At 32.9% G+C, this 14573-nt stretch overlaps 1 protein-coding gene across 1 annotated transcript in view; it reads left to right on the forward strand.

Annotated features, from left to right (window-relative positions):
- Positions 1-14573, forward strand: part of LOC106883942 (cytoplasmic dynein 1 heavy chain 1) — a 106810-nt gene that overhangs the window by 80465 nt on the left and 11772 nt on the right. Inside the window, exons 67-81 of the mRNA XM_014935093.2 lie at positions 507-576; positions 675-821; positions 2364-2453; positions 3530-3590; positions 4580-4667; positions 5621-5786; positions 6868-7002; positions 8006-8100; positions 9454-9556; positions 10439-10507; positions 10760-10835; positions 12152-12312; positions 12532-12643; positions 13205-13389; positions 14123-14236. Of these exons, the coding sequence (XP_014790579.2) occupies positions 507-576; positions 675-821; positions 2364-2453; positions 3530-3590; positions 4580-4667; positions 5621-5786; positions 6868-7002; positions 8006-8100; positions 9454-9556; positions 10439-10507; positions 10760-10835; positions 12152-12312; positions 12532-12643; positions 13205-13389; positions 14123-14236 (1672 nt within the window). The remainder of the gene's footprint in view (positions 1-506; positions 577-674; positions 822-2363; positions 2454-3529; positions 3591-4579; positions 4668-5620; positions 5787-6867; positions 7003-8005; positions 8101-9453; positions 9557-10438; positions 10508-10759; positions 10836-12151; positions 12313-12531; positions 12644-13204; positions 13390-14122; positions 14237-14573) is intronic.

The raw sequence follows: 14573 nt of genomic DNA on the forward strand, positions 1-14573 counted from the left end.
AGGAGAGAAGACTGCTGGTTTGACTATGTGATGTGTATGAATGAGAACAGCTGTATAATGAAGTACTGATTACTAAGTATGGATGGAACTTGTTCAAGAGGGTGACCCAGGAAGACATGAGATAAAGCAGCAAAGGCTGATTGCTAGGTGTTGAGCCTCTTGGAGGAGTTGACAAAGGACTGAAGTGACTGGTGCTTTACTGTGCTCAAGAAGACCCATTTGTCTTGACAAAAGCGAGGTCCCAGAAGCATTAAGTCTGTATACTCACTGGGCCCTGCACCTGATCTGTCCCCATCAAGCCTTCCCACCTCTCATCTTCCTAACACCCATCCTTCCAGCTGCTATACCCCTATGAAAGGACAATATTCTTAGTCAAACCTTATTAAATAAAATTTATTGATATTTGAATATTGAGTGGGGAAAATTTAGTTGTAATCACTTTATTATAGTTTTAGATCTTTATACATAAATGTTATGTTGCTTTCAATCTTTGTTTCATATTTTAGCTTTTTGGATGATGCATTCCGTAAAAACCTTGAAAGTGCTCTTAGATTCGGCAACCCCTTATTGGTTCAGGTATGTAACCGTGTCTTTCTTTAAAAATATTAAATTTACATCACTCCACAAGACATTTTTCAAATTTTTTTTATTTATGTTCCTTTTTCTTATTTTAGGATGTTGAAAGTTATGATCCTATATTAAATCCTGTGCTGAATCGAGAATTACGCAGAACTGGTGGCAGAGTATTAATTACTTTGGGTGATCAAGATATTGATTTATCTCCTGCATTTACCATCTTTTTGTCTACACGAGATCCTAACGTAAGAACTTTCATATTCTTCTTTAACTTGTTCTATATCTTCCTTCAGCAATAATAGTAGCAGTATCTCTAGAAATTCATTGACTATTTTAATATTATGCAATTCAAGGTGGTACTTAAACCTTTTAAACCAACCCTTACTACAAGAGGTGTTTCATCAGTAGTTGTACCTTCCACTTTCAGCAAATTGTCAAAGTTGTAGCTATTGCATGAATGACCCTCACATTTATTGGCACTTTATCTTCATTCTGATCATAAATCCACATCCTGACGACCCGTTATATTTTAAGCATCAATGAAAAAATAGTGCCCAAGCATTTAATAGATTAGCTACTTGAGCATTGACCTTATCTTTGTATCGTTCCTGCTATAAATGTTGCAATCTTTAATGTTTTTGTAGTATTGCTGAGTTTTTCTCCTCCATTAAAGTTTGGTAAAACATCAAGTTTAACATCCACTGTAATCATCTTGCAATTTCTTTTCATATTATTGCTTTCATTTCTACTTGATAGTCTCTTTCTCTCTCCATTCTTATCAAATAAGAATGAAGTAATGTATTATATCTTACCTGTTAGTTGTTAAATCCAGTAATAGTAGTGGTAGGCAAGAAATCCGCATAAAATAGTAAAGCAATTTGAGGAAAGTAGTGATGTTCAACACTGGCAAAAAGAGGTTGTCTTTTTATTACGGATGTAAAAATATAAATCATATAAATATAAATCATATAAATAGCATGGGTTGGACGATTTGACTGAGGATTGGTGGAACCCGAAGGCTACACCAGGCTCCAATCTGATTTGGCAGAGTTTCTACAGCTGGATGCCCTTCCTAACGCCAACCACTCTGAGAGTGTAGTAGGTGCTTTTACGTGTCACCGGCACGAAGGCCAGTCAGGCGATACTGGCAACGGCCACGCTCAAAATGGTGTATTTTACGTGCCACCTGCACAAGAGCCAGTCCAGGGGCACTATCCAGAAACATTGAACTACTCACCCCATTTGTCTCCAATAAAGCTGCCATCTTCCTGTTGCAAACCTTTCACATACTCTACAATTTTAGCAGAAGTTGGAAATTCTGATTGATTAAAGTTAGTAGCAAGACCCAGGCCAGTTGAATTGGTGCACACACGAACAAGACAATGCTGAAGAGGGAATTAGTAGGTACTGACAAGTATGTTGAGATTAATGTAAAAACAAAGCATGCACAAACAAGGCAGGGCAGAGAAAGGAATGGATACTTGCTGGTGTGGTTTGGAAAAATATATGTTGATTCAGTTATTGAAATTGAGAAAAATTTACCTGAGTTTCCACAAGGGGAGAATTATAAACTGTGTCCTGAAATTAGTGGTTATACTTTACAATTTCATTATGTGGAAGATTCCTGTATATAATTTACTTGTTAATTAAACCTAATAATAATATTTGCAAATATATTTTTTCTTTCTTAAGATCATAATGTAAAATAAGTTCATATAAATTTGTTGAAATAAACATTCCCATGAATAAAATTGATGTTTAACATTTTATTTTTGTGTATTTTATAGGTTGAATTCCCTCCTGATATCTGCTCCAGGGTGACCTTTGTCAATTTTACTGTAACACGGGGCAGTCTCCAGAGTCAATGTTTGAATCAAGTAATTATATTTATAAAAATATCTTAACAATTTTCTTTCCATTCTAATATGAGATGGTATGGTGTGACTTGAAACCTTTTGTCATTCCTGTCAATCCTATGTCATCTCATTTGTTAGGGCTCATCTCTTTAAAGATGACATCATGCTTTCAAAAACATTTAGTACACAGCCTTGTCATCTTTTCTGCATCCATCAACTGATCATATTTTTCTTTCATATCGGGTATTTTGTTTTTTAAATAAATGCCTTTATATTGGATTAATATATTTTATGTAGAAATTTAGCTATTCACATATCTATAATTTATCGAAATAATATTTCAGTACACTTACGATTGTATGATCTTATTATTCCCAGATGCCATTTTTCTAAGTTCATAATGCTTTGTTGGAAACATTTATAACCATTTAACTTTTTGTCATCAGCTAGTACTTCATTTTCGGAACATCTGAATTGGTTTTGCAATGAGGTGTCTCTTCTTCTAAGGAGGGTACCTTACCAATCCTAATTTAGTCATTTTCTGCACTTTTTCATATAGCCTCCATCAATACTTGTTGCTCACCAGATTTCTGAGTAAGGATTCTGTATGGTAGAGTTGGTTAATATAATTATACTAAGAATCTAACTGAATATACATAAAATATATATCCAATATACATATGTATAACTAAATATGTATAAAATATACATTATACCAATCCAAACTCCTTTCTAACCACCTTAACAATTCTGTTGCAGTTTTGCTGTATCAGTTACATGGAAAACGAAACACAATTGAAATATGCTCACACTTTCTTTTACTTATCAGTGTGACTTCTTTCAAGTATTGATATCCTAGTTAATAGTGTAAAATGCATTTAAGTACTGAATGCTTTCTAGAGAACTATTTGTTTTCATTTAAAATATTGGCTCAGCTTTATTATTTAACTGAGTAAACATTTTTATCTGAAATATATTAAGTCTAGATATTAGAATTGCAATAACCTATTGTAAACTGGTTCAGTCACAAGAACTACATACCATATTTTTATATAATTTAATACTTTTTTATTGAAAGAATTTAATTACTTTTCTAGGTGTTGAAGGCTGAGAGACCTGATGTTGATGAGAAACGATCAGATTTACTCAAACTCCAAGGTAATATGGTCAATTTGTTATTATAATTCATATAGTTCTAGATATTTTTAGTGTAGCAAAGTTACAAACATATTACTATTTCATGTTCATATTTATGAGTTGTTGAGTTTATTATATAATACTCGAAATTCATAATTATTCTGTATCTCTTGCAGTCATAAGGCTCTGTTATGTAGCTTATTTACTTGATATATTTTGATGAGAATTTTCACAGTATATTCATCATAAATTTGTTTATATAATTATGTTTAACTACTACAGTTTTAAATATATCAGATGTTTTAATTTTTACTATTCTAGTAGGTTTATTCCTTTTAGAGATAAAATTTGCTGACTTTGGATGCTTTAAAATGTCTGAATACTATGTAATCAACTTAATTGGATTAATTTAATTTCATTCAATAACTTCTCATTCTTCCATAGAATTTTCAAACTTCTAAGTTTTATTGTGCACTAATAGATACAAACATAACTGCGTGGTTAAGAGGGTCATTTCCCACTCACATGGTTTTGGGTTCAGTCATATTGTGTGTCACCCTGGTCAACTGACTTTAACTACAGATCTATGCTGATCAAATCCTTGTGGGTGGATTGGTTCATAGAATCTCACAAAAGCCCATGTTGTGCATATGTGTGTTTACAAGTGTACTTCTCTGAAAATCACTCAGCTAAGGATGGTGATGTTGCTGTCATTTTCCCAGTCAGTAAGCCATTTGCTGGCTTTGTGCCTTTGAAGACATGTGGAATAAGATATCACTTACTTGAAAAGCTGGTAAGGGTTAGTGACTAGAAGGGCATCTGGCTGTAAAACAATGCTCAATTTTATATTCATCTAGCATGGAAAATGGATGTAAAGCAAATGACTAATGTGCAATAATTTTTGTATAAGTCTAATTAAATGAAAAAGGGTTAGTCTTCTACATAATTATAAATCATTTTTCATTTCTAAATGTTATGGTTTGAAATTACGTTTTCATGTTTGTAAATAGGTGAATTCCAGCTACGTTTGCGCCAACTGGAAAAATCATTGTTGCAAGCTCTCAATGATACCAAAGGAAAAATTCTTGATGATGATAGGTAAATTAAATTTATTTAAAAAAATATTACAAATTGAATTTCTTTTTGATGCTTTATATACTTTCTGTGTGGCAACATGTATGGGAATGTTTAGAATGCTTTTATGTTGTTGTCTTTTTTTTAATCAATAAAAGGCTGGTCAGACCCTAAACCTGATTCTCAAGTTTATACTTGACTCCCTAGCTTTTTTCTTTTTTTGCACTTGGCTCTTCCATTATGTAGCATTAAAAGAAGCAGGTTTGGAAAATAGTTTGTTTACTGAATTAACAGAATAGAATGGAGAATTACTTAAATATTCAATTAGTATAGAGCATATTGTCATGTTGAACTTTGCCATTAAAAAATTATTTGCTTGTGTTCACTGCTTTAACTTAAATAGAATTTTAATTCAATCCACATTATTATTATGAGAGCTTAAACATTTTGAATATCTATTTAAAAATCTTTGTCTAATTCTTTACCACTGTTAACATGAATTTGAAATTAATTTTGGTTTCGAACAAGTCAGAATACAGTGTTAGATAGTTTTAGAGTTAAGATGAATATTCAGTTTGCATTATAAACCTTGAAGATGACTTTTTAATGAGATAGTTAAATCATGTTTACAGCATTTAGATGTAAAGTTGAAAGATTTGTTAGGTTTTACTTAGGTAGTTAATGTTATTATTTAGTACATGTGCAACAAAATTTCAAATTTAAGATAACATAAAATATATTGAAGTTATGATTAGTGTTATCAGTTGACTTCATTCTAGAAATAGGACTGTGTAGTTAACTGGTTGTACTAATGACAACCTCAGAACTTTTTATAAATAGTAAAGAATGAAGAGTAAGTACTATATTGTCTCATTTCACATAAATACTCATAAAAACTTATAACCTTTATCAGATTGTTTTTCCCAAATCTTTTAAATTAGTAATAGTTTCTAAACAACAATTTCATTTATTATTAGTATTATATCACATCTGGAAACCTTGAAAACTGAAGCAGCAGAAGTTGCGCGTAAAGTGGAAGAAACAGATCATGTTATGGCAGAAGTGGAAACAGTATCTCAACAATACATACCCCTTGCTCAGTCTTGCAGCAGCATCTATTTTACTTTGGAAGCTCTGCAGCAGGTAAGCAGATTTAGCTGCCCCTTTTTGTATGTGATCCCACAGTACTGTCATATGTTCAATGTTTGCTTCATATAATGCTTGGATAGTCTAAATAAGTCTACATATCAGTATGTTATTATCTTCACTCTCTCTCTCATCCATCTCTCACTCTCTCTCTCATCCATCTCTCACTCTCTCTTACAACCTCAATCTACCCATACATGTTATCTTGTTCTCACTCATTTCTATCCACATCTTGTCTTGAGCGTCCACCCTGACACCTTGGCCACTCCCAATGTCTGCTATGGTATGGCTTCCTTTGCTGGATACTCTCTTCTGATGCCAACAACTTAACGCCCCAACCACTTTCACCCTTTCTTTATAATGTGAGTAGCCATGTTGCTCCACTACAGCAAGAAACCTGTTCAGTTCTGACCCCTTCTCACACACTCTTAGCATAAAACTGCCTCCCTCTCTACTGCTGATGCCATGAAAAAGCACTCAGTGTATATTGTAAAGTGGCTGGCTTTAGGAAGGTCAACAGAAATGTTGTTTCTGTTTTTGTAAAAGTGGAAACATATTGATGAACAGATTATAGGAATCAATAATTGACTTCAGTCATTTCATTGAACCACATTGGTGAAATAAACTATTCTACCAGCATTGCCTTACTGGCACTTGAAAAAACATTCGAATGAGGTCGTTACCAGTACCGCCTGACTGGCCCTCGTGGCGGTGACACGTAAAAGCACCCACTACACTCTCGAAGTGGTTGGCATTAGGAAGGGCACCCAGCTGTAGAAACTCTGCCAGATCAGATTGGAGCCTGGTTCGTCAGTCCTCAGTCAAATTGTCCAACCCATGCTAGCATGGAAGGCGGAAGTTAAATGATGACTGATTGCAAGGGACATCCAGAAGTAAAATTTGAAGACTGCCAACTTAGTAGGATTCACATGTAAAGTTCAGGAAACTTGAGAAAAGTCAATAAACACGTGTATATACAAAAAATATATGTACACACACACACACACACACACACACACACACACACACACATATATATATAAAACACTGGTTTTTTTCTTTTTTTCTTTTATTCTAGGTCCACTTCCTGTACCAATACTCATTGCAGTTCTTTTTAGATATTTTCCATTCTGTTCTTTACAACAATTCTCATCTTACTGGAGTGAAAGAGTATGGTTCACGATTAGCAATTACAACAGCTGATCTTTTCCAAGTAAGTGAACCTTTCAAGCATTTCTAGAATATTGGTTTATTTTAGGTTATAAAACCACCAAGTGTTTTATTTTAAATGTTTGTGTAACAATTATTTAAAAACTAATGGATTAATCTATTTCAAATGTTTGTACCTTGTAGAAAATAGTTGATAGCTGGCAGAAACGTCAGCACGCCAGGTGATATGCTTAGCAGTATTTCGTCTTTCTTTATGTTCTGAGTTCAAATTCCACCAAGGTCGACTTTGCCTTTCATCCTTTTTGGGTCGATAAACTAAGTACCAGTTATGCACTGGGATTGATGTAATCAACTTAATCCCTTTGTCTGTCCTTTTTTGTCCCCTCTATGTTTAGCCCCTTGTGGGCAATAAAGAAATAAGAAACATTGTTTTGTTACTAATGTTAAAAAAATGTGAAGTAAACAGCATTGTATTGAGTCATATTTATCTAAATCTTCTAAGCAAATAAATGGAAAAGGATTTAATTTCCTTGCTAACTTCCCCCTTCTTCCTCCACTTCTGTTACCAATCAAAAGCTGTTGCTTTCATACCTGTATGGAAAATGACTCTTTAGTTGATAATCAGTCTAAATTAAAACTGATACAGGTTGGAGAGGACTGCAAGACAGAATCTTGTATATCACTGATTTGGTGAATAAACCCTGTCTACTCTGCTACACATTGATGATAGAAAACACAGCATATCACATTTAATCATAAACCAACTGTATTAACAGGAGTGCACACACAAAGCATATACTGCCGAGTTTGAATACCACTTCTCTGTCAAGCTAGCACCAACAACATTCTTTTCAGATCTAACAATGTTGGCACATGAAGGGTGGGTCTGCTTAAATTATGTTAGAGCAGAGACTAATATGTTTGCTTGAGTGCAAGAGTTAAGTTGGGGAGGTGCTTGTTGAAATTTCAAAATTTTGTTTGAAATATTAAGAAGACAGTATTGTTTTTAAAAATTGAGTACATTATTACTTATTTTGTTGTTGTAGGAAACTTATAGCAGAGTTGGGAGAGGTATGCTCCATGAAGATCGTATTACATTTGCTATACAGTTATGCAGGATCCATCTTCAAGGATTGGCAAAGTATGGATAATTCCTTAGATATTAACCACTAATTTTGTCATCTAATTTGCCTTTGTTTACATGATCTAAATAAGTGTTCTAACTTTGTGACATCATCTAATCTACATAGTAATAGAATGATTTTCACATTTATTTTTCGTCCTGTCTATAGCAAACTAGCGCATGGTAAAGCAAACCAACAAGGGAGCCCCTAGACAGCTATCCAACTTGCTAGAAATAGCAGCCAAATTTTTCTCAAATTGCATGGTTTTGAAAAGAAAAGAATGTATTGAATAATATAGCTGTAGAGGCACTGACTGAAAAGAATGTCCACAGCTGGTAAATTATTTTAGTTCTGTTGTATCAGAGCTGACAAGGTGCCTAACAACTTTATTCTGTCATCTTCAGTTTGCATTTGAGCACAGTCTTTCAAAGCTAACAATCTGAAAAAAGAAGTTGAACATTCCACTTATTTAGATTCTGAGAACAATGTAGTTATGAACCAAATGAAGTAATGCTACAGCAAATAAAAACAAGTTATATGCAAATAATAAACCCATCGCTATCAAATGAATGCATACACACATTGCCTGATTTTGAATATAATCAAATAAATGAATGAACAATTTCAATGTGCACTATTGAATTAAAGTGGACCAGTAAATGATAGAATATTGCATCATTGCTAAGGAACAATGTATAATCTTAAATGACCTTGAATGATGTCTATGATGAAAAATATAGTGCTGACAAATAAGTTAACCTACAGTCAATATTATTACTAAGTGAAACATCATATCACAAAGAACTCCTGTAGTTCTTGTATCTACTTTTCTTTGCTGCATATTATACCTGTGTGAAGAATGGAACTGAACAGAGCTAACAGTTACCAATATACATCATCATCGTTTAACATCTGCTTTCCATGCTAGCATATTTTCTAAAATTGGAATGCACCTTTTCAAGGAGGTATACATCATTATTTAACACCCATCTTCCTAGCTGACATAGGTTGGGTGGTTTGACAAGATTCAACAGGTCCGAAGACTGCATTGTGCTCCAGTGTCTACTTTGGCATGGCTTCTGAATTTTAACCACTTTACAGTGTGTACTGAGTGTTTTTCATGGTATGCAAGAGGTTGCCATGATAGATTAAGATCTCTTTGTAGTTGGTATCATTTTCTTAATATGTGTACAAGGGTATTTATTAATTGAAAAACATTACATGAAAATAGAGAACTCCATTTTATCATGAAGAACACAGGATAAAGAAAACTAAATTTATTTTACTGATTATGTTTGAAATATTCCTTATTTGATATTTTTATATAACAATTGCAAATTTTAAAATATTTACATTTGCTATTTGTGCAGTGAACCAAGTTATGATCATGAATTCAACTATTTTATGAGGGGAGAGGAAGGAATTCTCACCAGCCAGTCACCAGAAAGCATCAAAGGACTATCTCCACAACAGGTATAATGTATTTTTCAAATTATAAAAAGCTCATTTGTATTCTCTTGTTCATGCATACTAACATTATACGTCCAAGAAGAGCATGCTTGCTTCATTTCTCATATTTGGGCAAGTGTGCTGTCATGTCACTTGGATCTCCTTGACCAGGTTCAGAAGCAAGTCTTTAATTTGATTGGTCTCTCTCTTGCTTCAACTCAGCAACCCTTGTTACATCAGTGTGACGTCATCAGTCTGTCTTTTTTTCTATTGATATTGCCACAGGAAGTGCTTTGATGAACTGTCCTAGTTCCAGATGACTTTGTCCCTTCATCCAAATGCTGTTGTGCTTCCATAAATAAAGAAAACTTTCTACAACCATTGCTTGTTTCCTCAAACTGTCAGACTTTGGAATTCTTGTCTGTCTCATTGTTTTCCTCCTCCTTATGACCTGAACTCTTTCAAGTTTTAAAGTAAATTCATTCTTTTCATCTCAATTTCTCCCTCTTCGTAGCCCCTTACACTAAGTAACTTCTCTCCTTGTTTTGGACTTTCTTCTAAAAAGAAGTATAAGAAAATCCCTTGCAACCCTAGCTAGTTCTCTACTGTCTGCCCTTCACTGAGAGAGAATCCTTTTGATTGCTAGCAGACTTCCATGAACTTTTCCACCTATCAGAACACTTTTCTGCTTCTAAGCTAATAGGGAAGAAAAATAACTTTAAACTTTTAAAGTTTGAGTTTGATAAGTAAACTTAATTTTTGTTTCTTTACACTATAATTCTTGCAAGTCAGCAGATATTTTGTTCTTTTAACCTTTTTTAAAATTTAATTTTAAAATGTTAAATTAACAAACGATATTTTTCACCTTCTTTAGTATTCTCATGAAGTTTTAATTCATTTTCTCAGGTCATAAATATGATGAGTCTATCAAAGTTGGAAGCATTCAAAGACATCAAGTCAAAAGTTCAAAAGAACGTGAGTATTTATTGATATGTAGATTTTTCGTTTATTTTATGAAGGATTTAGATGATTCTGTATATTCAGGTACATGCATGGCTCCTTCTAAATGTTGTTTAAGTGTATTTCTTAAAGTTAGTAAAATATGGTTTACTAGTTCAAATCCAAATAATATCCATTTCAACAATGTTCTGCATTAATTTTGTAACAAGTTTTTTTATTATGTATATTAACCTTATTTTCCTTTCATTTAATTTTTATTATTCACAGGATTTCTTAGAATGGCTGCATAATCCTACTCCAGAAACAAATGTTCCTACAATATGGAATGAAGAAAAACCACTCAGTAATTATCTTTTGCTTGATTTTCTGCTTTTACTTATTTTTTCATAATCTTCAAAAATGTTGGTTTCTGTATTTGTTATATAGTAACAGATCCAGTTAATGTACAGAATTTTATCAAGTGTCTATTTTATGAGTATATTAATAAGTTCATGAAACTTTAATAGATTGTATTTTATCCACAATGTCTACTGGAGCAATGCTTTTTAATTTACCAATCGTCGGGCAATATGCTGTGCTTGAGAAGACCTGTTGAGTCAAGTGAAATCATGGTTGTGGCCGATGCCAGTGCCACCTGACTGACACTCATAAAAAGCACCCACTACACTCTGAGTGGTTGGCATTTAGCTGCCAGATCAGATTGGAGCTTGGTGCGGCCTCCTGGCTTGCCAGTCCTCAGTGAAACCATGCCTGCATAGAAAGCAGACATTAAACAATGATGATGATAATGAGATATAGAGGGAAATTTAAGGTATTGGAAACCTATTTATCGAGTATTTGAAAGACATACTTAGCAGCTTTATCTTGATCTTGCACTTACTGTTGGAAAGAGATTTTATTTAGTGTTGCTTGCTAAACATTTAGGTTAGTTGTGAGAAAGGATAAAAGAATTGAGAAGAACTAATTATTCAAAGAAGAGGATTCAGAAGAATGTTTACAAACGGTTTTCTCAGACTCTTCATTTTTCACTAATAACACTCTTATATAACAAAAAAAAAAATAGTTGGATGGTTTGTTGGATAGGTTTTCATGTGAGAGCTTTTAAATTTGGATGAGAGGATTTGTGCAGCGTATAGTTATGACACTTAGGCTAAAGTTAGAAAACACCATTGGAGGAGATGGCCCCCAGGAGGGGTGGTGGTGGTATCTTGTAAATGATCATGATTTTGAATGGAGGCCTGTGGAATTTTAATATATTGGCAGTACTTTAAAATTAATCTGTTAACATCCCTAAATCCTTCTACTCTGCCAATCATGGTAGGAACTCTTAAGTGAAACCCCCAATGAAGATCAATGTTGGAAAGAAGAGAGATTTTTTTTAACCCATTCAAGGATTTCAATGCAAGCATTATAATACTTAATATGGTTATATTGTTAATGAATCACATCACTACACCAAAATTCAGTGTGGCAGTGACTTAAGTTCTGAATTCAAGTTTCACTGAGGGTAGCTATGTCTTCCATTCTTTCACTCAGTAAAATAACTATTAGTTAAATGCTGGGGTAACCTTCTATCTGAGTTAAAAAGTAATTATTATGGTAAAAAAAAAAAATTTTTTTTTTAATTGTATTTATCTAAGAATATTTTGTTCATTGTAGCTGACACTGGGAAAGTAGTGTTTTCTTTGTTGATGATCCGAGCATTTAGACCAGATCGTCTTGTGTCAAATGTACGAATGTTTGTAGAGAAAATTCTTGGTGAAACATTTGCTCATACTGCAGAAAAAGAACTCAACCTGTCTGAAGTTGTTGAAAATGAGGTCTGGTAACATTTTTATCATTATGCAAATATATTTTTTGTCATTATTCTATCACAAATTTTTCTTCTTCACTGCTGTCATTTGAACACTTAGTGTGTTAATAACTTTCCTTTTATAGTTAAAGCTTTTGTAATGCAAATTTACAACTGTTATTTAAATGTTATGATTGCTTTCGCACTGATGCACAAGAGATTTTGAAAATTTCTTTCTATTTTCAAGGTTAAATCGAGTACACCAGTACTAATGTGTTCAATGGCTGGATTTGATGCCAGTGGACGAGTTGATGATTTGGCAGCTGAACTCAATAAGCAGATAACTTCAATTGCTATCGGTAAATGATACTTTTTTCTTTATCCTACCATAAAAAAAGAAAAATGTTTTTGTCACAAAAAAAAAAAAAGTTTCATGTGGACATTGGTTTGACAGGTTGTCATAGTCCAAGTCAGTTCTTGTTCAGAATTACTACCTTATGTGGGTTGGAGGACTGCATCTTGCTTGAATGTTTCATTTAGGCTTGATTTCTATAGCTGGATGCTCTTGCTATCACTTCACAGTGTGTACTGAGTGTATTTTATCATTGCACCAGCACTAGAGGCTTGTCATGTCTCCAACAAGACTATTTTTTTGACCCAACATTGCCTCTACTTATTTGTTAACTACCTTTTAAGAGTGTTATGAATGCATTTAATGTGGCACCAGCACTAATGAGGCTGCCTTGTACCATGTAAGACTAGAGTGTTCTCGTTACTGTGGGATATAGAAACATGTCGGGTGATGATTTTGTTGTCTTCGCTTGTAAATATGGTTTTTGCAAAGGTCTGTATTATCTACTTGCTACTCTCCTTTCTTCTCTCTTCCTTCTCCCCTCTCATAATATTAATTTATTTTGTAGGTTCTGCTGAAGGCTTTACTCAGGCTGACAAAGCAATTAATTCGGCTAGTAAATCTGGACGATGGGTAATGCTAAAGAATGTACATTTGGCACCACAATGGCTTGTTCAGCTAGAGAAGAAATTGCACAATTTAACTCCTCATACTAATTTCCGACTATTTCTTACAATGGAAATTAATCCTAAAGTAATGAATTTGTTTTTATTTTTATTTGATTATATTTGCACTTGGATTATTAGTTTATCTAGGCTGCTCTTTGATAACTTGACATAAATCAGTTTTATTTGGCAATAATTTCATAGAAATCTTTTAATTTATCTGGATGATGTCTTTAAATAATTAAAATTATAAAGAATTTAATTATTTTTCAACACTAGTAAATGTACAACTTTTATATTTACTTTCAGCAAGTACAGTAAAGTTTAGACTTAAATGATGGATTCAGAAGCATATAATTACATGAGCTAAATTTCTGTATTGTTTATGATCATATCTCTAGTTGAGCAATTTACAAAATCAAAATACAAGTGAAAACATAATGGGGATTATTATATAACAAAAATGTATTATACATTGTTGTAAGTAGAAACAAGTTACAATGTACTTGTTAAAAAGTAGATTCAACAAAATACATGGTAAAAATTAAATCTCTTTCTTTTTTTTTTTTAAGTCAGTTATTTAAGATAATTCACATATTTTAAATATAAGCTCAAATATATTTTCCTCTGTTTGCCTAGTTAATAAGAATTTGACCAACTTGAATTTAATTTCCAATCACATCTGCAATTTTACATTTTTCTCTGAAGACTCACCTTTTACCATGAAATCTATGTGTAGCTGGTGTCATTTAAAAAAAAAAAATGTATATTTTGAAGGATTATTTCATTTAATTGATTTTACTTTCATTTTACTTTCACAGCTTCCAACCAATTTGCTTCGTGCTGGTCGAGTGTTTGTTTTTGAACCTCCTCCTGGTATTGCTGCTAATTTGCTGCGTACATTTTCAACTGTACCTGCAACTAGGATGTGTCAGGTAGAAACTGCATTTTCCTTTTTTTTTCTTTTTTTTTTTTTGTCTTTTCAGAGTGAGATTTAGAGTAATTAAGTTAAAAATACCCATAAATATATCTTCCTATGTTATTTTGAATATCAAATTGTCTTGATAATTACCTTATCCTCTCCTGAATTCATTATTTATATTATATGGAATGTTTTCTTTTGCTTGCTTTGTATATGTAAAAGGCTCATTTCATCTTTTGAAAATTGCTTTTTTTTTTTTTTCAAAATATAAAGTATGTTAATGGTTGGAGATTTGCTTAACACTTGAACCAGACAAAAACACACAGGATGTACTTTCTTTTCATGTCCCT

The sequence above is a fragment of the Octopus bimaculoides genome, chromosome 3 (genome assembly GCF_001194135.2).
Source record: "Octopus bimaculoides isolate UCB-OBI-ISO-001 chromosome 3, ASM119413v2, whole genome shotgun sequence".
NCBI classification, from domain to species: Eukaryota; Metazoa; Mollusca; class Cephalopoda; order Octopoda; family Octopodidae; genus Octopus; species Octopus bimaculoides.